At 45.3% G+C, this 27,363-nt stretch overlaps 1 protein-coding gene across 6 annotated transcripts in view; it reads left to right on the top strand.

The window, feature by feature from the left end:
* Positions 1-26,626, top strand: part of PPP2R5E (protein phosphatase 2 regulatory subunit B'epsilon) — a 116,901-nt gene extending 90,275 nt beyond the window's left edge. For 4 of the 6 annotated variants that reach the window (XM_056850970.1, XM_056850971.1, XM_056850972.1 and 1 more), the window contains exons 5-15: positions 2,088-2,180; positions 2,940-3,070; positions 3,166-3,225; positions 5,206-5,314; positions 7,792-7,845; positions 7,943-7,993; positions 11,070-11,189; positions 15,938-16,065; positions 21,549-21,650; positions 22,318-22,461; positions 26,358-26,626. In XM_056850970.1, coding sequence (XP_056706948.1) covers positions 2,088-2,180; positions 2,940-3,070; positions 3,166-3,225; positions 5,206-5,314; positions 7,792-7,845; positions 7,943-7,993; positions 11,070-11,189; positions 15,938-16,065; positions 21,549-21,650; positions 22,318-22,461; positions 26,358-26,457 — 1,092 coding nt within the window. In that variant the 3' untranslated portion in view covers positions 26,458-26,626. Of the gene's footprint in view, positions 1-2,087; positions 2,181-2,939; positions 3,071-3,165; positions 3,226-5,205; positions 5,315-7,791; positions 7,846-7,942; positions 7,994-11,069; positions 11,190-15,937; positions 16,066-21,548; positions 21,655-22,317; positions 22,462-26,357 lie in introns of those variants that run through there. The other 2 variants (XM_056850974.1, XM_056850975.1) reach the window with 2 other exon arrangements.
* Positions 26,627-27,363: the final 737 nt, after the last annotated feature.

Here is a 27,363-nt window from a genome sequence, read left to right on the forward strand (position 1 = left end):
TTTGGATCCCACCCAGGATTTACTGATATAGGAATGTTCATGGGGAGACACATAATTCTCTGCTCCTTGTTCACCAGTGATTCTTCACCCTGTGGAGCTTAAAATACAGGTTAAGTATCCGTTATCCGAAATTCTTGGGACCAGACGTTTTCCGTATTTCGGACTTTTCCGTATTTTGTAATATTTGCATATACATAATGAGATATCTTGGGGATGGGACCCAAGTCTAAACACGAAATTCATTTGTTTTATATATATTTCATATACACTTTATACACACAGCCTGAATGTAATTTTAACCATTATTTTTAATAATTTTGTGTACATTGAACCATCAGAAAGCAAAGGTGTCACTATCTCACCAGAATACCTGTACCAGCTGTTAAACAAGAGCAAAAACAAACAAACAAACAGTGGCATGTTTTCAGTCTCCACCTACGATTCTGTGTACACTGCATTAATTTTTTAGGTGAGAGAAAACATTGGAAGCAGTTGAGGGACCAAGAAGGGTAAGCTCTAGGGATGAGGAGGCATTCTGCTGGATGGCTTTTAAAATGTTTCCTCCGGAGTCATCTGCCTCAATAACAACAGTTTTTGTCTTAGAAGTCCGGTTTTTGGGTCATTCCGGTTTTCGGATATCCGGTTAAGGGATACTCAGCCTGTATGAATGTCATTTCAAACCTGAGTGAAAGAGAGTTGCTTGGCAAAGTAATTTGGAGTGAGGAAACTTAGCAGGGAAAGGGTTAAGTCAGCGTGTAGTGGTTAAGAGCTGTGGTTTGGAGTGGTGGACTCTGATCTGGAGAACCGGGTTTGATTCCCCATTCCTCCACATGAGCGGCGGAGGCTAATCTAGTGAACTGGATTTGTTTCCCCAGTCCTACACATGAAGCCAGCTGGGTGTCCTTGGGCTAGTCTCAGCTCTCTCAGCTCCACCTACCTCACGGGGTCTGCTGTGGGGAGGGGAAGGGAAAGTGATTGTAAGCCAGTTTGATTCTTCCTTAAGTGGTAGAGAAAGTCGGCATATAAAAACCAAGTCTTCTTCTTCTATTCCCCTGCCTTTAATACAAAAGAGTCATTGGGCTGCAGTTACATATCACTGTGCATGAGAGAGACAGAGAGAGCACAAGCCAGTGTGCGCCAGGGTCCTTCAAGCTAGAGGGGAAATCTTCCGAGCAACTTGGAGACTCCTGATTAAATCACATTATTCTGCATCAGGCGTCTGCGTTGCAGTGAAACGCTCCCGAACATTTTCTAATTGCCATTAAATGTTTCCAAACTGTTCCACCAGCTCTCATCAACACAATAATTGCTTTATTTTATATGATTTCAAGAGTCTGGAGGGCAGAGGAATGAATGCGCTTGATGATTACCCCGGGGAGCTTTGACAGGCCAGCCAAAGGAGCCTTTTAGGGTTGGCAGAGCCGGTTCCTGGTATGCGCTGGAATCCTTCTGGCTGCAGCTTAAATTAGAAAAAATTAATAGATACTTTGTGGTCACTCGACTTCAAATAACTATATGAAAATTACAATCTTGCTCATTTGGATGTATGTCCTGCCTGGTCCTGAGGGCTCAGTAGTGATTAATTGTGCATGTGGATATATCTTGTCAAAGGATTTACAATAAAAAGAGGCTGTATAAATTGACCCAAGGAAAAATGAAAGAAGACATCCCACAACAACCAAACTTGCTTCTACTCATATAATATAGCTTTACCTTATGGGTGTTTCTGGATGAGTGTGCGTGGGGTTGGCAACTGTGGCAAAAGGGGCAACTATCAGATCATCGAAAGAGCAGACACACCCAGGTGGCATCTCATCCTACCTCCTCCTCTCTCTCTTTCTCTTTATTTTTACATAAAAACAGTCTTCAGTAAACCCTTTTGGCAATAACACAATGTGCATAGTTCAGATAACAGACTTAAACCACGATGGGCAGCCCTGTTAGTCTGTCTGTAGCAGTAGAAAAGAGCCAGAGTCTAGTGGCACCTTAAAGACTAACAAAATTTCTGGCAGGATGTGAGCTTTCGTGAGCCATAGCTCACTTCTTCAGACTTAAACCAGTGTATTTGTTTTTTCCCCTTTTTGCAGCTTGTATATGAATTTTTCATACGGTTTTTGGAAAGCCAAGAATTCCAGCCCAGCATTGCCAAAAAGTACATAGATCAGAAATTTGTATTACAGGTAAGAAGATTTACCATCTTTGAAACTCCTGTTAATGTTTGATATTAACTGTTTTAACTTCATGTGGCGGAGAATGATCAGTTGTTGTGATGAGCTAGACAAATTGAAGAAACCAGACTACAGCCTTGTGTGTGGATATCCATCAGAAACTCGTTGGAATAAGCAAAGGTGGCTGTGATGCTTTCACCCTCGGTTGACTGGAGGGCAGAAGATGAGGGGAATGGTCAAGCGGTCACATCCCAGAGATGGTCGCAAAGCCTATAAATTGGAGCAACTGTTCTTTCTCACTCTGAGGTCAGAGGACATCTTCAGCAGCGGGTGGTTTCCTTCTCATGCTCAGGGAGGCAGGATTCTAAACTTCCTGTCCCCTAAGGTAGGACCGCCCTCTATGTTTCAGTTTTCCTCCCGCCTCAGAGGGAGAAAGCAGTATAGAACCTTAGCTCTACATTACTAGATTAGGATTATTCCTTTAAACTATTTATCTACCTATCTAAGAAGCTCCTCCCTACTAATATTGGTTTCTCCAGAAGTCCTGATCCATCCCTCCTTTTTGGGACTTGCCAATGCATAAGCAGTATGTTGGCAGGTCAGTATTTGGGAGAGGTGAATTTGGGGGAAGCAGTTGGTCAGAGACACAGGAAGTAGAGAGGCAAAGGCCCAAGAAATCAGCAAATAAAGCCATTTGAAGCCTGCAGAGATTGTGGAGTTGCACACCATTTCTGAGCTTCGTGTTTAGCTTTGTGTTTTTTTTTAAAACAGCTTTTGGAGCTATTTGACAGTGAAGATCCTCGAGAACGGGACTACCTAAAAACAGTCTTACACAGAATTTATGGCAAGTTCCTTGGTCTTAGAGCATTTATCAGAAAACAGATTAACAATATTTTTCTACGGTAAGTCCCATTACTGGTTTACTGAGTTTACACGGGTTAGGCAATGGCATAAACGGGAATTGTTTTGTTTTGATATATTTAATTTGTTTTGGCAGGTTTGTTTATGAAACTGAACACTTCAATGGTGTAGCTGAACTGCTGGAAATATTAGGAAGGTAATGAACTTCCATGCTAACGACTGATCTTTCTGGTAGCATCCATACACGTGGTGTCGTGCCTGGTGTATAAAAGAATCGCTGCAAACTTTTTTGAGGGCCAGGGCTTACATGGAAGGAAGTGCCGTTTATTTCAGCTGAATGCTTCCGAATCACTGTGCTGGTAATGGGGACTGTACAGCCCCAGTACAAGCTTGTCACATGAGGACTCTTGACTCCTGCATAGGTGTGATGTGGGCGCCCTTTTATCAAAGCTGGGGTGCTGCTCCCCACATCAGCGTGATGCCAGCTGTGCTTGTCTTTTCCCTTGCACATCTGTTATGCATGCAATACTTACGACAAAAGCTGAAGCTACAGAGGTAGAAGTAATGGGGAGCTGTTGGTGGCTCTCCTTGGAAGAAGAAGTCCCTTTAACTGGAGATGGATAGTCTGTCTGCAGCAGTCGAAAAGAACAAGAGTCCAGTCGCACCTTAAAGACTAACAAAAGTTTTGGCAGGGTATGAGCTTTCGTGAGCCACAGCTCACGTCTTCAGATACAGCTAGAATGTGAGTCCATCTATCCTGAAGCAGAGAAGAGTGATTTCAAACACCCAATGGCAATAGGGCTGTGGCTCAGTGGTAGAGCATCTGCCTGGCATGCAGAAGGTCCCAGGTTCAATCCCCGGCATCTCCAGTTAAAGGGACTAGCCAAGCAGGTGATGTGAAAGACCTCTACCTGAGACCCTGGAGTGCCACTGCTGGTCAGAGTAGACAGTACTAACTTTGATGGACCGAGGGTCTGATTCATGTGTGTTCATGTGTCAGTACTAGGTAAATGACATTAGCAGGCGTGGTTGGATTGGGTGTGATATGCATAGAAGTAGTAGGCGTGAAGAAATCGGCCTTGGTAATGAGACATGACTCCCAGGTCTCTATTCAATCCAGGAGAATGCATTGCCTTGAGCTTCAGTATTAGTTGTAATTCAGCAGTCTCTCTTTCTAATCAATCCTGTGAGATAAGTTAGGCTGAGAATGTACGACTGGTCACCTGCTGCACTTCCGTGCAGAGTGGAGATTTGATGCTGGGTCTCCCAGATCATAGTCCCAACACTAACCACTACACCACCCTGTACACAGATTTTCTGCCAGTAAAAGGTCTGTCATGGGTTTCCCTGGGAGAGGACACCGCCACTACCCAGGGATGCTGCTTCATCTGTGCTAGCACAATTTAGTCTTTCTACCAGCCCTGGTAAAGTGGCTTTAATAAAAGTCGAGAATGTATTTTGACACAGCAGTTGTAATAAATATGCAAATATGATGTCCTTTAAAAAAACTTTAAGGGTCCTGCATAGATATGACAGTTAGGCACATGCTTAACTTTAAAAATAAGGCCACTTCCTTGGAAACTTTCCTGTAGGGGAGGTAATTTTTTGGGGTGGCCGAGTCTTAGGGCCATTACCTGATACATGGGATACTACCTGCAGCTGGGGTAGGAATGGGCCTTAGGCTCATATGTTCCTTTCCTGCTGTTACTGTTGATAGAAGTGAATGGCTGACATCAGAGATCCCAGCTTGGGTGTGGCGATCTCCTTGACAATAGAAGATAAAACTGGGACTTCAGGAAGTGTGTTCGGGGGAGGGGAGAGCATGTGAGCCCAAATCTTAGGGATCACGTGATAAGTGAGAAGACCCCAGTCATCTGCTTCCTAATAGGCACTGTTCGTACGAACTAGGAAACCTGAAGATTGAGCTTTTGCGAGACAGCTTAGGAATAAGATGTGCAAGCTCATCTACTCTTGGCAAAATTCAGCCCCTGATTTCCATGCGTGTTTTGCCAGAGGTCCAATTGCGGCATGGCTAGGATCGAGTGAAGGCGTGCTCATCCTGTGCAGAGGAGTACCATGTGACAAGTCTCCCTTTGCTGTAAGAGTTTTGATCGGAGCCTCACTAAAAATTGTTCCTTCGAAGTAGTACAAAAAATGCTTCTTTTCTCTTTTCCAGTATTATCAATGGCTTCGCTTTACCTCTGAAAGCAGAGCATAAACAGTTTTTGGTGAAAGTGCTGATTCCTCTACATACTGTCAGGAGTTTATCGCTATTCCATGCACAGGTAGAAATTTATGCCACTATTTTCCGTGTCTCATATTTTGCTAGAATTGAACAGATATTAAACTCTCTCCCCACAAAATTAAAGTATGTAGATTTCAGTAAACACGCATTTTTTGTTGACTGTGTCATATTTTTGAGTTATTTCCCACCCCCACCCCCGTTCAGTACCACAAATTATGAGGCCGGTGTTTCTTACTAGGTATTATGAGCAGTTGCTGTGGCAGAGGATATAAGGAAGTAGCTGATACTGAAAATAGACCCGCAGCCCATCTCACCCATGCTGGCTTGCCCTTGCTGGCTGTTATGTTTTTATGCAAATATAAGGTTAAGAAACATCAAATACAGGTATAAATCCTACAATTATAATCACTGATCACAGTAGCTTGAGCGGCTTCCGGGCAACAGATAGGCAGGAAGTATTGACCCTGAATCTGTGGCAGTTTTCTGTCCCTAGACTGGTACTTATAGAATCACAGAGTTGGAAGGAACCACCAGGGTCATCTAGTCCAACCCCCTGCACAATGCATGAAATTCACAACTACCTCTCCCCCCACATTCCCAGTGACCCTTACTCCATGCCCAGAAGATGGCCAAGATGCCCTCCCTCTCATGATCTGCACAAGGTCATAGAATCAGCATTGCTGACAGATGGCCATCTAGCCTCTGCTTAAAAACCTCCAGGGAAGGAGAGCTCACCATCTCCCGAGGAAGCCTGTTCCACTGAGGAACCGCTTTGACTGTTAGAAAATTATTCCTAATGTCTGGACAGAAACTCTGTTGATTTGAACTTGAGAAGGCAAACAGTGAACCTGGAACCTCATGTAAGCAAATTGTATGTTACATGCCCCCTAGGCCCAAGCTAGGCCAGTCTGGTGAGAACTTGGAAGGACCCTGGCTAGTGCTTGGATGGGAGGCAGGCAATGGCAAACCCACCTCTGTTTGTCTCTTGCCTTGAGAACCCTACGGGATTGGCACTTTCCACCACCATATCCCTTAGGCAAGGAGCTCTTCCATGCGGTCCCCTGATTGGTGCAGTGCGTGAGACCCCGAGCTGGCTTGTAGCGTAAAAGATAAACCCATAAAATGTAAAATTTAACAACCAGTTAAAGCCAGCCTGGAAAAACCCAGAGGCATAAATGCCCATGTAAATCTTAATCTAAAGGTGCCCTTCCACTCATGAACAAGTTTTCTGTGCCTTTGAGATTCAGCCCTCTGCGTTCCGTCCACTGGAGGGGGGTTAGTTTTTAGTGCTCCGCATAATTTGGAAGGTTGCTGGGTTAAGGAAGGGTTGGAGGAAAAAGGTGGCTCATCCCACAACTGCAGGGTAGAGCAGGTTTGTAAAAAAATAAATAAACCCAAAACGGCCTGCCTCTAAGGCATTGACAGCAGCCTAGGAAAGAAGGTGGGTGGCCTGGCCTACATATGTAATTACATTTGGATAGGCTCGAAGCATGGGGAAGCATGTTGCTCAGTGGTTAGAGCATCTGCTTGGCATGCAGAAGATCCCAGGTTCAATCCCCGGCATCTCCAGTTAAAGGGACTAGGCAAGTAGGTAATGTGAAAGACCTCCGCCTGAGACCCTGGAGAGCCGCTGCCGGTCTGAGTAGACAATACTGACTTCGATGGACCGAGGACCTGATTCAGTATAAGGCAGTTTCATGTGTTCATTTTAAAATATGTAAAGTCACAAAGCTTGGTCACACCATTTGGGAAAGTACCGTCTCCCTCTAGAAGCGGGCGGGAATTTTTTAGGGAAAAGGTGATTTAAAAAAAAATCTGCTGTAAAGGGATGGTGAGCCAATTGGAGCTTGTTATGCGTCAGATGGGCCTGTTGGCTGCCCACCTCTACCAGAACCTGGCCTCAGTTCTGAACTAGCTGCTGTATTCTAGGCCTGTGGTATTCTTCCTTTGTAAGCCAGCAACACATACTTGCTAGTGGTCCCTGGCCCTAAGAGTGTGCAGCTGTCCTCGACAATAGCCAGGGCCTTTTCAGCTCTGGTTCTGGCCTGGTGGAATGCTCTGCTGAGGAACATCAGGGCCCTGCGGGACCTAAGGGAGTTTCTCAGGGCCTGTAAGACAGAATTTTTCTACCAGGCCTACAATTGAGGACAGCCGTGAATACCATCTATACCGGCCTCTCCCACCCGTCCCCACACACCATCTCTGATTATTGTTTTAAGGCTTGATTTTATTGACAGTTTTATTGTTGTTATTATATGCTTGTAAAGTTTTAAAATGATGTTATCCGCCCTGAGCCGGCTTGCTGTGGAGGGTGGACTACAAATATGAAAAATAAAATAAATACCTTCTGATCAGACTACAACAGCTTCTGTTTATCTCAAATAGTGCCATCTTTTCAGATATGGGAACACTTGCTAGAGGGGATATGTGTCTAGATCGGATTAAAGCTGATTAATGTTTTAATTTTACCGTTTCCATGAAATATATTAATTCACATTTATTTCCTTTCTCTTTTAGTTGGCTTATTGCATAGTGCAGTTTTTGGAGAAAGACCCTTCACTCACAGAGCCTGTAAGTACACGTACTTATTCTTTACCTTGATCATTTTTTTTTGCAGAGCATTTCTGTCTCTAAAATCATCTCCTTAAACTTCTCTTCTTCAATTTAGGTCATTAGAGGTTTAATGAAATTCTGGCCGAAAACCTGCAGTCAAAAAGAGGTGAGTTCAAGGGGCAGCGCTTAACCTCAGCTGGTGGGTACCAGTTGAACTTGCTCTTGGAAGATGGAATCAGGCCTTGAGTTTATCGTGAACTTTCTAGGCCAGGGGTGTCAAACATAAGGCCCAAGGGCCGGATCCGGCCCCTTGAGAGCTCTTATCTGGCCTGCGAGCCAGCCAAGGCAGCCACAATCCCCCACTCTCGGTCTGGGCTGGCGAGGCATGGCCCGGCCCGACCAAGTGACATTTATGTCATATCTGGCCCTCGTAACATTTGAGTTCAACACCCCTGCTCTAGACAAACATGCCGCTGGCTCTCGACTTTCATTCCCAGTCTGCCGCAGTAGGAATAACCGTGACCTATCTAATATCATTGTGATGATGGAAACCACTGTAAAAAAATTAAGTGCCCTCAGTTTGCAAAGTGTTAAGCATCAGCAGCCGTGAGGGCAACCGCGGGACAACCTTTGCGTGTCTGGCAGGTTAAAGATTGTGCCGTTGTGAAAGCAAGCACTTGCGTGGCTTGCCAAAGAAGAGGGAACAATCCCGAAGATGCATGAAAGTCGACTTTAAACAACCAGTCAAAAACCATCCAGAAACATCCAGCGTGTTCCCAGGACCACATGAAGTAACATCATAGTACAGTATAGAAATAGTAATGTTGGAATGATGGCTTTGTGTAATGTTACAGTTCCCGGAGAGTAAACCTGGCTGCGCCTGGATGATTTTCAACTAGATGTTTCATATCACCGGTTCCTTTTGACCAATGAAAGAATGGTTATGGCATGGCCACAGTGGTGGAGCTGTCAAGTGCTGTCAAGTTGTAGCTGACTTGTGGCAACTCCACAGGATTTTCAAGGCACAAGACGAGCAGGGGTGTAACTCAAAACCCAAAAAAGGTGCACAATCTCAATAGCTCGCACCCTGTTAGAAAGTGTTCATATTAGAACGTGAAGGCGGTTAAGAGGAGACATGATAAAGGTCTATAACATTATGCATGGTATGGAGAGAGTGGACAGAGAGAAGCTTTTCTCCCTGTCTCATAATACCAGAACGCGGGGTCATCTGCTGAAACGGGTGAGAGATTCAAAACAGATAAAAGGAAGTATTTCTTCATCCAATGCATAGTTAAATTGTGGAACTCCCTGCCCCAGGATGTGGTGATGGCTGCCAACTTGGAAGGCTTTAAACGGGGAGTGGACATATTCATGGAGGATAGGGCTGTCCATGGCTACTAGTCAAAATGAATACTAGTCGTGATGCATACCTATCCTCTTCAGGATCAGAGGAGCATGCCTATTATATTAGGTGCTGTGGAACACGGGCAGGATGGTGCTGCTGCAGTTGTCTTGTTAGTGGGCTTCCTAAAGGCACCTGGTTGGCCACTGTGTGAACAGACTGCTGGACTTGATGGGCCTTGGTCTGATCCAGCATGGCTTTTCTTATGTTGTTATGAATATACGCACCTGGCAAAATTTTACCATGAGAGGCTAGAAAAGGAAATTAGGTTAGAAAACAAAGTCAGTATAAAACAGGGGTGGGGAACCTTTTTCATGCCAAGGGCCACTTCCATATTTATAACATCATTCGAGGGCCATACCGTTGTAGGTATTGGGGGGGGAGAGGCTAGGGTTGCCAGGTCTCCAGCCACCACGTGGAGAAACTTTTCAGAGAAGGAAGGGGAAGGAGGGAAAGAAGGAAGGAAAGGAAGAAAAGAGAGGGAGAGAAAGAGAGAGAGAAAGGGAGGGGTTCCCAGTTTCCCCCCTCACACACACACAGGCAAGCCAGCCAGCCCCCAACCACATGAGCGGCTGGGAGTGATCAGTGAGAAGCCTCTGCGCCTTCCCCCTGCTTCGCGCACGCACACACACACAAGCCAGCCAGCCAGCCAGCCATCCCCCAGCTGCACAGGTGGCTGGGAGCAAAGGGGGAGAAACTTCCGTGGCTTCTCCCGCACTCGCGCGCGCGCGCGCACACACACACACACACACACACACACACACACACGCAAGCCAGCCAGCCCCCAGCCGTGTGAGCAGCCGGGAGCAATCGGGAGCAGTCAGAGAGAAGATTCCGCGGCTTCCCCCTTCTTCGTGCGCGCGCGCACACACACACACACACACACACACAAGCCAGCCAGCCATCCCCCAGCTGCACGGGTGGCTGGGAGCAAAGGGGCAGAAACCTCCGCAGCTTCCCCCGCCTTTGTGTGTGTGTGTGCGTGCAAGCCAGCCAGCCAGCCCCCAGCTGCACGGGTGGCTGGGAGCGATGGGGGAGAAACCTCCGCGGCTTCCCCTGCCTTTGCACACACACACGCACGTACCTTGGCCTCGGGGGAGAGTGAGGGGAAAGCTGCGTCGGAGCCCACCGAGCCAGCAGAGGGTGCAGCGCGGCCATCGGCAGGGCAACGAGAGTGGGGGAGAGGGGCAGGAGATTCGGGTGCCCCCAACAACTTTAAAATGCGCCGCCGCCGCCAGGGCGCAGGTCGGGGAGAGCGGCAGGAGATCCGGCCCACGGGCCGGTGGTTCCCCACCCCTGGTATAAAACATAGCAACTGCATGTCTGAGGGAGAGTGTGTTTTTGTATGCAAGCCTTTTTTGTCACCTCTTGTTACTCCTCAGATGTCATCAGTATTTTAAACAGAAGCATTTGACACAGGCCTCATTGTAGGGTTTTGAATAGCAGCTACTTCAAACTGCATACTGTTTAGAGAATAAAATAATGGCTGACACCTGAATGCCATCTGAAAAAAAAGTATGCTGCCCAACCTGCATAGTTTTTAACTGCTTGAAAGTTTTATGAACTGTTGAAAATGATAGTTTGGAGGTCAGGCGGTTAATTTCTGTTGTAATCTTCCATGGGCCTGCAGCTTGTGTGCTCTTATGGCTTTAGGAGATAAATTAGCATTTATTTCTTAAACCAGGAGGAGGGCAATTTCAGCCATCATCTGCAAATGGCTTTTGTGCATTATATCTGTGTTCGGATGACGAGAAGTGGAGTTGAAGCTTTTTTCAAAATCTGTTTGAAGAATTATACACAGAAAAAAATCGGTGCTTAATAATTCCTTTTACATCTCTAGGTCATGTTCCTTGGGGAACTGGAGGAGATATTGGATGTGATTGAACCTTCACAATTTGTCAAAATTCAAGAGCCCTTGTTTAAACAAATAGCTAAATGTGTCTCTAGCCCACACTTTCAGGTCAGTATTGCACCCAGCTCAGGGACTAACTGATTGTTTTATGCAAACATGTGCAAGAAGCCTCAATGCTGTGTTTAAAAATGCCGAAATAAAAATCTGTTCTGAACATCCAAATCACATAACATCCAAAGTGCAAGATATCATAGTTCTACTGTACATTACATTGGTCAGGCCACACCTGTGTGCAGTTCTGGAGGCCTCGCTTCAAAAAGGATGTGAATAGAATGGAGCAGGTGCAGAGGAGAGCGACGAGGATGATCAGGGGCCTGGAGACCAAGCCTTATAAGGAAAGGCTGAGGGAGTTGGGATTGTTTAGTCTGGAGAAGAGGAGGTTGAGGGGGGACGTGGTTGCTCTCTTTAAGTATTGGAAGGGCTGTCACTTAGAGGAGGGCAGGGAGCTGTTCCTGTTGGCATCAGAGGATAGGACACACAATAATGGGTTTAAATTGTGGGTGGAAAGGAACCAGCTGGATATTAGGAAAAAATTTTTTTACAGTAAGAGTTTGGCAGTGGAATCAGCTACCTAGGAGTTGGAGAGCTCCCCCTCACTGGCAGTCTTTAAGCAGAGGCTGGACAAGCACTTGTCAGGGATGCTCTAGGCTGATCCTGCATTGAGCAGGGGGTTGGACTAGGTGGCCTGTATGGCCCCTTCCAGCTCTATGATTCTATGAGAAGCAGAGCTACTTAACCCTTACGGCGCCAGATCTTTGCTCCAAATTTCTCCCACAAGCACTTTGCTTGTGCTTATGCAAGAACATAGAAGTGGAATTCCAATGAGGGACAGCTTGGGAGAGGGGGATATGAATCTCAGAACTGGGAAAGGGTTAATCTCTTGTTTAAAAATAAACAATAGCGGTGTTTTTGCCCATATTTAGCCCTTCACTACGTGTAAGAAATCGTAACTTACTTTGGTACACTTAAATGGAAACATCTATTATTTGTTTATTTTTGTCGCCAAGTCGCAGCTGACTCATGACGGTCTCGTAGGGGTTTCAAAGCACGATACGTTCAGAGGTGATTTGCCATGCTTACCTCTGCGTAGCAACCCTGGATTTCTTTGGTGGCTTCCCATCCAAGTACTAACCAGGGCCAACCCTGCTTAGCTTCCAAGATGTGATGAGATCAGGCTAGCGTGGGCTGCCCAGGTCAGGATGAAAACATCTCTGAAGTTGCCTCGATGAGAGGAAATACGGTATACAGGTTGAGTATCCCTTACCCGGACTGCTTGGGACCAGAAGTGGTCCATATTTCAGATCTTTCCGTATATTGGAATATTTTGGAATTTTTTCATATGCATAATGAGATATCTTGGGGATGGGACCCAAATTCATTTATTTTATATACACTTTATACACATAGCCTGAACGTAATTTTAAACAATATTTTAAATAATTTTGTGTACATAGAACCATCAGAAAGGAAAGGTTTCTCTCTATCTCACCAGAATACCTCTATCAGCTGTTAAACAAGAGTAACAACAACAGACAAACAACGACAGGTTTTCAGTCTCTGCCTACAATGCAGTGTACGCTGTATTTTATTTTTTGTAGGTGAGAGGAAACATTGAAAGCAGGTGGCAGGGATCTGCCTGCATTCCGGCTCGAAGGGTCCGTTTTTTTGGATCAGCCTGGATAGGGGATGTTCGGATAAGGGATGCTCTACCTGTACTTAAAAAAACAAAAATGAAAACGTTTCGAAGGTAGAAGGCATCCTGAAAGACTAAGATTCCAAGCTAAAGGGAGGGTGGCAAATTCTTTTCCTGTTTATCCATTTCTGACACACTCATCTGCAACTTCAGGCAAATTACAACAGAAGCATCAACACACCATAATAATACGGAATAAAATTGATGGTGGTTGTCATCCTGTGTGCAACTGGCATGTCTCCTGCCTTAGGCTGGAGGAAGGTCCTCCAGCTGAAGGAGTCCTCCTTTTAGCTCAAGTGGCTCTTCTGTTGGAGCCTGGTTTGGAGCCTTCCTCCAACCTAAGGAGTCTTGCCTTCCGTTGGAAGAATCACTTAGTTGGAATAGGGCTCCTTAGGTTCCAAACTTTGCTCCATGGGGTGGTAGGATACCTAACATAGAATCCATAAAAAAGTAAGCAGTACAGATGATGGCAATTATGGCTGGGAGACACCTTATCCATAAAACGGAGGGGCTGTGGCTCAGCGGTAGAGCCTCTGCTTGGCATGCAGAAGGTCCCAGGTTCAATCCCTGGCATCTCCAGTTAAAGGGACTAGGCAAGTGGGTGATGTGAAAGACCTCTGCCTGAGACCCTGGAAAGCCGCTGCTGGACTGAGTAGACAATACTGACTTTGATGGACCCAGGGTCTGATTCAGTATAAGGCAGCTTCATGTGTTCAATGCAAACCTCACCCCATTGTGCAAGTTGAGGGCTTCAGCAAGGGACACATGGAAAAAGAGGCATTTCCGGGGTGGGAGGGGGGCGGAGAAAGATGTTTCCATTTCCTCAGCAAAGGGCATGCGTTGCCAGCATATACAGCCCTCACCAGTGGTGTGGGGACAAAAATCCCGTTTTCCGAATGAGATGGGTGCAGTACGAAACATGGGTGATGAGCCCATAGTCAGAGAAGGCCTGGGTCTGGGAGACAGGGTTCAAATCCTACGTCTATCATGGACTCCTTTGGTGACCCTGAGAGACTTGCTGAATCTCCTGTTCTTCTTGGAAAATAGGAATAACGACCTACTTGAATGATGTGTACTGAGGGTGTGTGGAATGGTATTAAAAATTCCGGAGAAGTAGCTGAGCTAATGTTTTGCTGCACAAACAACAACAAAATAGAATAGCTTTGTGAATCACATAGCAATTAAAAATGCCTTACAGTTAAGTAGTAGACGACCGGGGAAGGCCACGGCAAACCACCCCGTAAAACCCAGTCTGCCTGGTAAACTTCGAAATGTGACCCGTTGCTTGCACAGGGGACTACCTTTATATTTTAAGTACTACAGTGGGTTATACTTGACCCCCCGAAGTTATGTGTGTGAGCCACAGAGTTTGCATGTCGCGATTAAATTGGTGTCTGGCTCTGAGATGTTTTTTATGTGCTACATGGTGGCGAGCCACAGAGTGTACTATGGAATGTGTGAAAAGGCACTGTAGCTCATGCTGGCTGCTTGGCTTGTATTTACATCCAAAAAGAAACCCTGTGCTATACAGAGGATAACTCAAATAAGAAACAGCATGCAGCTCAAATACAATACACACTGTATGAATGCAAAAATATATAATGTTATCCAAAAGCACATCAATATGAAATAGAAAGCACAAACAACATAGAATAATAGAGTTGGAAGGGACCACCAGGGTCATCAAGTCCAACCCCCTGCACAATGCAGGAAATTCACAACTACCTCCCCCCCACACACACCCAGTGACCAGAAGAGGGCCAAGATGCCCTCCCTCTCATCATCTGCCTAAGGTCACAGAATCAGCACTGCTGACAGATGGCCATCTAACCTCTTCTTAAAAACCTCCATGGAAGAAGAGCTTACAACCTCCCGAGGAAGCCTGTTCCACTGAAGAACTGCTCTGTTAGAAAATTCAAACAATTTGTTAGAAAACAAACAATAAAACTACTGCACAATAGTATTTGTTTATTTGTTTAGCCATAGGCCATTACAAAACTTTCTTACATAAATACAGAAAATTTAAAATGCTATCAAAAGAAGATAAAATTACAATGGTATGCATTTCCCTGGTAAAATTAATTACATACGCAATCTCCGTTGAAACATTATTTGGATTCCTGTGCAGAATTTGTCTTAATAACTTCAAGAGCTCTAATCTTCATGGCTGCAATAGCAAATTGTGATATTCTAAAGGTTACATGCGAATCAGAGTCAGAAAGTAGGAAGCTCAGTTTATCAAATTCAGAACAAAAAGTTACTCCCTTCAAGATTCCATCCAGAAATTTGGCTCTAGGCTCACTATGCAGCGGACATATTAACACATAGTGAAAGATTTCCTCCAATGATGAGGATCCACAGATACATGTGCGATGTTCCTTTGGGTTTTTTTTTTATACCGTCCTTACAGAAGGGCCGAAGGCATAGTCTGAAATCTTAGGGAGGTGAATGCCACCAACTACTGCACATTAGCAAGCCTAGGGGTGTCCATATATAGCCCGCTGAAAACCTTTTATGTTCCTCAAAGAGGGTCGCTGCTGGAAATATGTCCGTAGCAAAAAACGGTGACGCGACTTAACAATATCACGCTGAAAAGTCCAGCCGGAGAGTGGGCAATTTCCACAAGTGGCTGAAAAGTCCAGCTGAAAAAGGGACAACCTCCACAACGTGCAGAAAAATATCTGCATGGGCTATATATGGACACTCCTAGGCTTGCTATTGTGCAGTAGTTTTGTTGTTTGTTGTTTGTATTTTCTATTTCATATTGATGTGCTTTTGGATGACATGATATATTTTTTGCATTCACATAGCGTGTATTGCATTTGAGCTTCGTGCTGTTTCTTATTTGGCTTGTATTTACGACAAACAAGCTAACTTTTAAACAAATAAATAACTTTTAAAGCACCCACGTAAAAGGATATTAAGGATGCTATTTATCTGTGCCGCGCACATCGGGAAATAGGCATGGCAGCCGTGGTGCCGCGATGCTTAATGCTTTATGTCTGAAGAGAAGTGAATGTCTGTGCTTCAACTTCCCTATGAGATTTAGCTTTCTCAGAATTTTGGAAATGACAAAGTACAATTTTCCCCCCTTTCCTCCAAGGTGGCTGAACGAGCACTCTACTATTGGAATAATGAATACATCATGAGTTTGATAGAAGAGAATTCCAACGTAATACTTCCCATCATGTTTTCCAGTCTGTACAGGATTTCCAAAGAACACTGGAATCCGTGAGTTTGTTTGTTTGTAGTGGTTTGCCACTTATTTTTCTGTACATAACGAGGGGATTTTATTTTCCTACCATGACATTCTTTGCAGATGAATACAGCATCTCTGACTTACCACAGTGTGCTATTTTATTTATTTACTTCATTTGCGGTCTGCCTTCATCATTTACTCAAGGTGGTTTGCACAATTAAAAACAATGAAATAAAATACAAAACATACCACCAGCAGTGAATAAAAATGTATTATAAACATAGGACACTGCAGTAAAAACAAGATAATGTACACAATCTAAGACAGGGGTGGGGAACCTGCGGCCCGCAAGGCCATTTTGTCCAGCCCCCGGCCCGCCTGCCAAGGCCTGGAGCTCCATGGCCCACCTGCCGAGACCGGGAGCTAGCTATTGCTAGCCAGGCCCTTCTCCCGGGGCTTCAGGCTTTGCAGGGAGGCAGGAGAGCATGCTAAAAAAACTAAAAGCTGATTGGCTGACTGTGGGGGCGTTTCCCCCAAGTCTCCCTGCTTCCTGTTCCTGGAGAGAAAGTTGTTGGGGGCACCCGAATCTCCTGCCGCTCTCCCCGACCTGCGCCCTGGCGGCGGCGGCGCATTTTAAAGTTGTTGGGGGCACCTGAATCTCCTGCCCCTCTCCCCCACTCTCGTTGCCCTGCCGATGGCCGCGCTGCACCCTCTGCTGGCTCGGTGGGCTCCGACGCAGCTTTCCCCTCACTCTCCCCCGAGGCCAAGGTACGTGCGTGTGTGTGTGTGCGCAAAGGCAGGGGAAGCCGTGGAGGTTTCTCCCCCATCGCTCCCAGCCACCCGTGCAGCTGGGGGCTGGCTGGCTGGCTTGTGTGTGTGTGTGCGCGCGCACACACACAAAGGCAGGGGAAGCCGCAGAGGTTTCTCCCCCTTTGCTCCCAGCCACCTGTGCAGCTGGGGGATGGCTGGCTGGCTGGCTGGCTGGCTTGTGTGTGTGTGCGTGCGCAAAGCAGGGGGAAGGCGCAGAGGCTTCTCACTGATCACTCCCAGCCGCTCATGTGGTTGGGGGCTGGCTGGCTTGCCTGTGTGTGTGTGAGGGGGGAAGCTGGGAACCCCTCCCTTTCTCTCTCTCTTTCTCTCCCTCTCTTTTCTTCCTTTCCTTCCTTCTTTCCCTCCTTCCCCTTCCTTCTCTGCATAGTTTCTCCAGGTGGTGGCTGGAGACCTGGCAACCCTAGCCTCCCCCCCCAATACCTACAACGGTATGGCCCTCGAATGATGTTATAAATATGGAAGTGGCCCTTGGCATGAAAAAGGTTCCCCACCCCTGATCTAAGAGTATAGTACAAACAGTGCGACAGAGTTGCAAAATTGGGGAGCCTCACAGTAAAATGACATAATATATATGCAATGAAGAAAGCAATGAAAATTGCCTTAATTTCACTGACTTTAACTGCAACCTTTTTCTTTGTTACAAATATGTCCTAAATGAGGTGCTACGGGCAACGATCACAGCATTAACTGGATTTGAATGAAACGAAATGTTCTTATCTTTGGCAGGGCACAATCAGAACTGTTTGTATATCAGCATTGTAGTTATTTACCTCCACTGTATGCAGGAAGTGTGTTTTTGGGATACTGTTCAATGACTGGGAAAGTCGTGTATGGTACATAGCCGAGTCGTAATGTATAGCACTAGCTGTACAATACAATAGTCACCCCATGGAGGTTAGCTCTGAGATCCTCGGAGGAAGGATGGGACACAAATACAAGCAAAATTAGAGCCAGAACATTCCTGTGCGCGGTCAGAATGCATTTTCTTGACTCGCCTTGAGGTATACACAATTACTTTGGTTCACAGATGAAGGTATAGCTACGGAGGCCAGAGGGAGTGTGGCCAATCCTCCAAAACAGTCATGATCTTGACCGTATTTACTCCAAAGTTACAATGGCGCTTACGCTCATGTGTGTGAAGTTCACACCCATTGACTGCAGCAGGAGGCAAGGAAGTCCTGGTCTCTTGACATAAATCCCTTCCATCACTGGAGATTATCGATGGAATGGATCTAACCCATAGATCTTGTGATAAGATCCTATCTTTCTTAAATTTAGTCTTGAGGGCCTCCCTAATCCTATGCTTGCACAGCTGGGAATAAGCCCCAGTGAACTCCGTGGGATTTACTTCTGAGTAAAGTTGCATAGCATGTCACTGTAAACCCTGAGTTTCCTCTCGTATAATGAAGGAAAAATGTAAATACGGGAAGTCATGTTTTACATAATTCTTATTTCCCCTTCTGCATGTAAACTGCTCTTCTATTTCCATGTTCTTTTTCTGTTTTTAGAATTCCCCCCCATCTTTCTTCTCTAATTTCTTAAGCTACTTTTCCAGCCTGTCAGGATTGCTGAAGCAAAGGAACTAGAGATGACCCCACTGCCTAGTATTGCTAATGAAACCCTTGGAGGGTCCCCTGGGGTTTGTTATGGACATTGTTATCTGACAGCTCAGAGCGCTGACTTCCATGCTGGGTCACAGCTGTAAGGGAAGAGGATTTCTGGGTCATTTTCTGGGCATTGTGCCAGTCCCATTTGGGATTTGGGCCGAAGTTTCCTGTTTTGGGGTTTTTTATCTCCCCAACTTCATTGTTAGGGAGCCAGCATGGTGTAGTGGTTAAGAGCGGTGGTTTGGAGCAGTGGACTCTGATCTGGAGAACCGGGTTTGGTTCCCCACTCCTCCACATGAGCAGCGGAGGCTAATCTGGTGAACTGGATTTGTTTCCCCGCTCTTACACATGAAGCCAGCTGGGTGACCTTGAATTAGTCACACTCTCTCAGCCCCACCTATCTCACAGGGTGTGTTGTGGGGGGCGGGGTAGGGAAGGTAAGCCGGTTTAATTCTCCCTTAAGTGGTAGAGAAAGTCGGCATATAAAAACCAACTCCTCCTTCCTCCTCCTCCTCCTCCTTTCAGACTGTGAGCACTGCATTTCAGTTGGCTTTTCAGCCTCTTATGTTCTCTCTTCCACCAGGCAGTGGCTTCTGGGGTTTGGCTTCCCGTCCAGCTTGTATTTTCTTTTGCTGCTGTTGCCTCTCAAGGTTTCAGATTCTGAAAAGGTGCCCACACTATGAATTAGGGTGCGGCGGCTGCCGCCTTCTTCGGATGAAGACCTTTTTGATCTTCAGCACTGTCAGTGCAATCCTAAGCAGAGGTCATCAAGCTTAGAGCCAGCATGGTGTAGTGGTTAAGAACAGTGGTTTGGAGCGGCAGAGTCTGATCTGGAGAACCGGGTTTGATTCCCCACTCCTCCAAGTGAACGCCAGATGCTAATCTGGTGAACTGGATTTGTTTCCCCAGTCCTACACACGAAGCCAGCTGGGTGACCTTGGGCTAGTCACAGCTCTCTTCGAGCTCTCTCAGCCCCACCTACCTCACAGGGTGTCTGTTGGGGGGAAGGGAAGGTGATTGTAAGCCAGTTTGAGTCTTCCTTAAGTGATGGTGAAAGTTGGCATATAAAAACCAACTCTTCTTCTTAGAAGGGTGTAACTCTTGTCCTGGATTGGATTGCAAAAGTACGATGCTAGGCGAGCTGTTCGTTGGTAGAATGAATTGCCTGTTCTTTCTGGGGATATATTGAGAGATCAGAGATGCCTCCCTTAGATAAACATTCACTTTCTTTGTATTAGCTGGGGAACAGAAGAGCCTACAACTTGTACAGGATTTAGATTTCTCTCTTGGAATTAAAAGGTGTAAAGCTCCTTTGTGTTTTTATGGCTCTTTACTTTTGTTCTGAAGGCAAAGGGTCTCAGTGGGTTCAGAGTGTGATGCTCTGTCAGTAGAGGTCAATTCTCTTTAAAGAATCTATTGTCGACAAGGTTGGAATTTTCATTTATGTTTGGTCCCATTTCTAAAACCTGATGAATCTATTATGTGTATTTGTGAATATGAAAATAGCTTTGACGAGGTTGGAATTCTCATTTATGTTTGATCCCATTCTAAAACCTGATGATGTCATCAGGTGTGCGATAGGGTCAGGAAGTTTCCCCGGCCTTCTCCTGCTTCCTCTCCTTTCTCCAAAAATTAGCTCAGGGCAGGTGATTTACAGTTTGCCATTAAAGGGAAGAATCCCTGTCCCTAAAGTATTGAGTTTGAACAGGACAACCATAAGAATGGTCTTTTGGGTGCCCATTCATTTCAATGAATCTTACTTTAATAATAGGTTTATATTCCAAAGTGCTTCACTGAAGAAAATACATACAGTTGCTTCTGCTGAAGGAGTGGAGAACCTGCTTATAACCACTTGAATGAATTGAATTGGCCTTGATTATCTAACCCCTCTGACATTGATTTTAGAGGATACTACCCGTCAAGTTGGCTTAAGGCCATTAGAAACAAAATAGAACATCTTGGTCCCCCCCCCAGAGAACCTGAGGGCTTTAGGTTATGATATAGCGAGACAAGCAGTAAAGCAAAGAATAAAAGAATCCGAAAGGCAATTTGATCTAGCTAGAGCTCTTTTTCTTAGGGCATCTGCCAAAACCAAGTACATCCCTTGCCCAGTTGACATACCTTTCGATATTAGAAGGAAATACTACTAGGAGAGCATTTAGCTCGATGTTCGGCTCTGCCCTCTGCAGTATTAGAAGGGAAATTAAAAAAGACTTCCCTCTCACAAAGGCTCTGTCCCTACAACCAGAAACACTGGAACATGTCCTTCTTAGGTGCAGTTACTATAAGAAGGATAGGGAGAAGATTCTTGGCCCTCTTTTAAGAAAGGGCACTGGTTATCCTGAATCTGTTAGAGTTAACTGCCTTCTTAAGGATGACTTTTCTCTCAGGTAACAAAGTTGGCAGCCATGTTTTGTAGAATAGTATTGAATTTTCAGAAATCTAAATAGAAATGAAAAGTTGTGGATGGGATTGATTGTTTGAATTTATACTGTAGACTAGTTTTTATACTGTAGACTAGTTTTATACTGTAGACTAGTTTTCTAACCAAAATGTATTGTTTTATACTGCCAGTTTGGCAATGTAACTGCAATAATGTTATGTTTGGTCTAAGGACCATAATAATAAATCTCATGTGATGATTATCTACCCTTGTAACAATGAATTTGAAGGAACTTAAGCCCCACAAACAGATCAGAATATCCGTCCATCCCTCCTTTCAGCCCCGTGGCGCAGAGTGGTAAGCTGCAGTACTGCAGTCTAAGCTCTGCTCACGACCTGAATTCAATCCCAACAGAAGTTGGTTTCAGGTAGCTGACTCAAGGTCGACTCAGCCTTCCATCCTCCTGAGGTCGGTAAAATGAGTACCCAGCTTGGTGGGGGTAAAGTGTTGATGACTGGGGAAGGCAATGGCAAACCACCCCGTAAACAGAGTCTGCCTAGTAAACGTCGGGATGTGACGTCACCCCATGGTCAGGAATGACCCGGTGCTTACACAGGGTACCTTTACCTTTTACCTCCTTTTACCTCCTGTTTGAAGTGCAAATTAATGGATTCTTGTCTTTCACATTTCGCAGGGCTATTGTGGCTTTAGTATACAACGTCCTGAAGGCATTCATGGAAATGAATGGCGCCATGTTTGATGAGCTGACGGCCACTTACAAGTCAGATCGCCAGCGGTAACTTTTTAAAGCTTTTTTTTGTCAGCTGTGCATAAGGCCTGCTATTTTTAGTTCTTTTATTTTTTGTTTCTGGGTTTTTTTTTGACACTTTGCTGTGACTGCATAATTTTCACACACGATTGGTTGCAATGCCTCCATTCCCCCCCTCCCTTGCATGCTCATTAGCCTGGCCCTTGCAAGATGTATAGATGGTTCTTTTTTCTCCTCCCCTTTATGAGATACAGTACCCATTGCGTAGCTTGTGAACTTGCATTCCTCACAGAACTTCTTTTGGCTCTGTATTAAAGACTTAAATGTATCAAGAGTTTTCAATAGCAAAAAAATATTTTTTTTTGGAAAAAACAATTAGCCCTCACTTTGCTTGAAGATAATGTCCGTATGGGACCTCTTGATGAGTTGAAGCAGCCCTTGGAGTTAACCCCTTACGGCTTGCATCAGAGACTATTTAAATCTCCAAGCAAAGTGAACCCTTTCCCAGTCTTTCTTCACTTTCCTCCTCCTCCATATCTTGATACATCCAAGGCTTTGCAGCGGCAGGATCTAGAAGAAGTGCCATCCATACGGTTCATTAGTCGCACCCTAGTTCAAAATGTTTCTCTTGTCTTTTTTCCTTGATCATCCTTCTCCAGTTTTATAGTGCATCATCTTTTGTCTGAAATTTCAGCTTATCCAAAGCAGCAGGTGAAACTAATGAGGAAACTTCGGGAACTCCGGGCAGTTTGCGACTTGGTGAAAGTCGTGCCTTTTGTGAGACTCGGGGTTCCCACAAGCAAAGCGAAGGGTACTGTATGTCATCAAGCCTTGTTAGGTTAGTATAGCCTCTCATATGTTTTTGGAGGCAGTAATGCTGTTGAGTTCCGTTGCCAGGCTTATTGCTTGAAGGCCTTCTTAATTTTTTTTTTAATGTAACTGGTGGAGCGCTTCGGTTCTTGCACACTTCACACCTGGTCCACCTGGGTTACGTTTGATTGCTAGCATGAAGTTTAAACCAGGCAAGGCCGCTTGCATAACGCCAGGGCCGCACTACATAACAGAGGGCTTCTGAAGATTGACACAATGGAGGTAGGGTTGCAGATGTGACACAAGGAACAGCTGGACTGGTCCAGTACTGATGCACTGGTTGTGTTTGGAGCTGAATCTTCTAGAATGAGAGGTTCCCAGTCCTTTTGAGCCTGTGGGCGCCTTTGAGCTTCTGATACAGGGCGGAGGGCGCAACCACAAAATGGCTGCCATATGAGGAGGAGCCAGCCACAAAATGGCTGCCACAAGAGGCAGGTAAAGGTAAGGGTTTGCCTTTGCAAGCACCAGGTAATTACTGACCCATGGGTGACAGACATCACATCCTGATGTTTACTAGGCAGACTATGTTTATGGGGTGGTTTGCCAGTGCCTTCCCCAGTCATCTTCCCTTTACCCCCAGCAAGCTGAGTATTCATTTTACCAACCTCGGAAGGATGGAAGGCTGAGTCAACCTTGAGCTGGCTACCTGAAACCGACTTCCGGCGGGATCGAACTCAGGTCGTGAGCAGAGCTTAGACTGCAGTACTGCAGCTTACCACTCTGCACCATGGGGCTCTTACAAGAGGCAGAGCCAACCACAAAATGTCAGGGAGTGAGGTTATGCATAACTCTAATAGTAACTTGTCAGCATTTCAGGCAGGAGCGCTGCTTAACAGGATGCCCTCTTAAAAATTGAAATTATTGTTTAAAAATACCGTCTTGCTTACACACCGTTTACCTTCAGTCACGCAGTCAAGAACTTTGTGCTGTGGTGGTAGCTGCTGCCAAATAAAAGTCTTTTTGGAATCTGCACAGCCAGTGATACTGCCACTAGCCATTCAGAAGCCATGCTGTGCAAAAGCCTTACTTGGCCCCTCCCGCTTTCTAAAAACAGATGTTGGGCTCCGGGAAAGGTGTTGGCGGGCGCCACGCTGCCCATGGGCACCACGTTTGGGACCCCTCCTGAAACAGTCAAGAGTGTTGGTATTGGCTAGCCTCAAATAGTCCAAATGAGGCTTCACTGATTTGGCAGGGGGAGGTATGAAATCATTTTTAGAAATATGAGAATTTGGTGGCAAGGATCTAAAGAATTACTCTGTAGAGCTTGTGTGCACCCAGCGCATCAAACATTTAGTCTCAGTAATAGGCTCCCATTCCATACACAATCAGCTCTGAAAGTCCACTCGGTTTCAAAAATGGCTTGCTTATATGTGGCAGGCCCTGACGTTCTCCTGACTGGCTGCACAGAGCTAATTGCATAGTTCTCTGCACCCTACTTGCAGTAACTGCATGAAACTGTAACAGAAAGCAGTGTTCAAGGAGAGGATACGCATTACTGAGGAACAGGCTCCAGTGTGCTCACTGGAATATAAATCATCATAACGATCGCAGAGCCAGAATTGTATTTGAATACATTATGTTACAGATCTTAACTTTCTGTAGCACCCATTACTGTTAACAGAGTGTAGGAGAACATAAGAAAAACTTGAACGGCTATGTTCTCACTAGGATATTTGTTTTGGGATAATCAGTATTCTAGCAGATTGAAAGCTATGTGGAAATGAAGGTTAAACGAGAGACATATTGTCCTGATGATGGCCCAGTCTAGCCTGATCTCATTATATCTTGGAAGCTAAGCTGGGTCAGCCCTGATCAGTACTCGGACGGGAAACCACCGAGGAAGTCTAGGTTTGCTACACAGAGGTAGGGAATGGCAAACCACCTTTGAGACGAACGTCTCTTGTCTTGAAAACCCTACGTCATGGGTCCCCACTGTGGTGTCTGCCGGCACCTTTCCTGATGCCCGCCAACCATTTTTAGAAAGTAGGTGGAGCCAAGTGTCTCTTGTCCAGCAGGTCTTCTGATTGGCCACTGGAGGTCTGGTTGGTTATCAAGGTTAAAATGACATTGTTTCAATGGCAGCCGTTGACACAGTGTTGGTTTTATTCTCTCTCCCACTCCTCTATCCCAGTGTATTTTTTAAAAATTACTACTTTTATCCCCTGCGCTTTGGCTTCCTCTGTGTGTGGCTCTGCCTCCTGCCAAGGCCTTTTTGTAGTTGGCTCCTCCTCCTGTGGAAGCCGTTCTGTGGTTGCGGCCACCACCCTGTATCAGAATTCCAGCGATGCCCATAGGCTGAAAGGTTGGGGACCCCCTGCCCTATGGGGTTGCCCTAAGCCTGCTGCGACTTTCCCCAGCCACCAGAGAAACATCAGTGTGTCTGCTTCAAGGTAGTTTGGGGTCTGGCATTTTTCAAACAATTCCCGTGGTTTAATTTGGACTGATTCTGATGATAGAACCGTGGCTCTAATTAATGTTAAAGCATTAACATTGATAAAGAAGAGTTTTAAAAAATGGGAACTTTGATGATGCTTCTGTGTTTTTAGCTCTTAATTGTTACAGTCCTTTCCTAAAGACAATTTGATCACTAAGGAATAAGTGCAAAGAAAAATCAGGAGGGTCCAATGGGATATGGTATCAGGCCAGGACTGGGTCAGACCTGGGTTCAAATTGCCCCTTGGCCTTTATAAAGTTCACTGAGTGATGCTGGGCCTGTTAATCTGTCCCGCGAGGGTCGTTGAGAGAATCAAATGGGCAGAGCGAGAGTCCTGTATTCGAGGCTTCAGATACTTGGAGGAGGGATAACAGGATAATGAGATGGATGGGTGGATGGATGGACAAAATATAGGCAAATGTGAGCTGTCTGGACTTCAGCATGATCTTCCCTATTATGAAAGGCACATTGATGAACACATGAAGCTGCCTTATACTGAATCTGACCATCAAGGTCCATCAAAGTCTACTCAGACCGGCATCGGCTCGCCACAGTCTCAGGCAGAGGTCTTTCACATCACCTGCTTGCCTCGTCCCTTTAACTGGAGATGCCAGGGATTGAACTTGGGACCTTCTGCATGCCAAGCAGATGCTGTGCCACTGAGCCACAGCCCCTCCCCTCCCCTCTTCTTTAAGGAAAGCTTAACAAATGAATAAATGAACAATAAAAAATAAATAAATGAACAGTGTGGGTTTTCAGTACAGGAAAGATAAACTTATCCTTCCCCCTCCAAAAGCCCACAGTGGTGAGTTTTATCTGTAAACTGTGCTCATTTGATTGACTTCCAGCTGTCTTAGTACAAGCCAGTTCTTATTGATTTGGGCTTAGAAAATATTCCATTAAGACCAAGAGGTAGGGTGCCAACCTCCAGGTGGTGGCTGGAGATCTCCCGCTATTCCAACTGATCTCCAGGCGATAGAGATCGGTTCACTTGGACAAAATGGCTGCTTTGGCAATTGGCATGGAAGTCCCTCCCCTCTCCCAACCCCGCCCTCCTCAGGCCCCACCCCCAAAATCTCCAGCTGTTTCCCAACCCGGAGCTGGCGACCCTACCAAGAGGGCAAGACCCATCAGCAGATTGAGCTAGTACCGTGTACATGTTCTGCCTTGGCAGGAGTTAAGAGGATTGCAGCAGAACTGGGCGCCAAAAGTCACTGTCAGCTGGGGGTGTGTGAGACACATGGCACGACGAAGTGACTGTGCTCCCTTGTGTGTCATTTTGGGATGTTTCCAAGGGAGTAAACGCGAGAACACTCCACGACATCATTAATTTGCAGTGCTCTTTTTTGTGCGTGTAGCAGTACTGTTGCAAGCGGCAAAGTTCTTCAAAAAATTCAGAGTGGGTTATGCCTTTTGTTTTGTTTTGCTAGTGAGAAGAAAAAAGAGAAGGAGCGTGAAGAGCTATGGAAGAAACTGGAGGATTTGGAACTAAAGAGGGGTCTTAGACGCGATGGAATAATTCCAACTTAACAAAAAGAAAAGCATCAGCATTAATGATCCTGTGGAGTCACACATGTATGTAGTAGAAGATGGAGCAACAGTTTTCTGTATTGTGCAACTTTACAGTAGATTTCACATTTGTTTCATTATTACAACAGCACTGTATATATCTGTCTCTAAGTAAACAGGGGAAAAATAAGGACTACAATCCAAAGTTTGGACAACGGATGGACTTTCTCAGAACTTTGCAAAATAATCATTGTTTTAACCCTTCTTTAAACCAGTCTTCAAAAGATCCGTTGACGAAAATTGCTATGTCCAAATTCCATTGTCAGGACCTGTTCCTTATTTATCATTAGCAGAGAGTGATACAACTTCAAATGTGAACAATCTTAAATTTAGCTTGTCTTTCTGCTAAAAAACTGTTAAATGTATTTATAGTAAAAGAGAAAAAAAAGATTGTCATTTTCTTATGAGTTTGTGTAACATCTTTCTCCTCTGGATAACTATGATGTAATTTGACTTTTTTGGGGGAGGGGTGGGGGTAGGCGGGATCTTTTCCCCTATTTTTTTTTTGCACATCTTCATGAGTTGAATGTTTATACAGATCAGGGCTGTGTGGGGGGAAAGAATTAGGGTCCTTTAATGCTAAAGAGTTTTTTCTGGTATAAAAGCATCTTTCGAGTACCAGACTTGCTTTGGTGCTCTTTCAGTGTGAACATTACAAATAAATATAAAAGTGGTTATAAACAGAGTTGGGAAATGTGCTTTGGATTAGTCAATGGATCAGTTGATTGTACATCCAAGCTCACCTCTCTGATCCTTATCCAAGTGTGCGGTGTCAACAGCACAGACTTCAGTGTCTGACCAGTATTAGTTGTATGCCGTTGATTAAAAAAAAAAAAATCTGACCAGGTTTGTGTTAGTAATACTGAG

This window comes from Euleptes europaea, chromosome 6, assembly GCF_029931775.1.
Source record: "Euleptes europaea isolate rEulEur1 chromosome 6, rEulEur1.hap1, whole genome shotgun sequence".
Taxonomy (NCBI): domain Eukaryota; kingdom Metazoa; phylum Chordata; class Lepidosauria; order Squamata; family Sphaerodactylidae; genus Euleptes; species Euleptes europaea.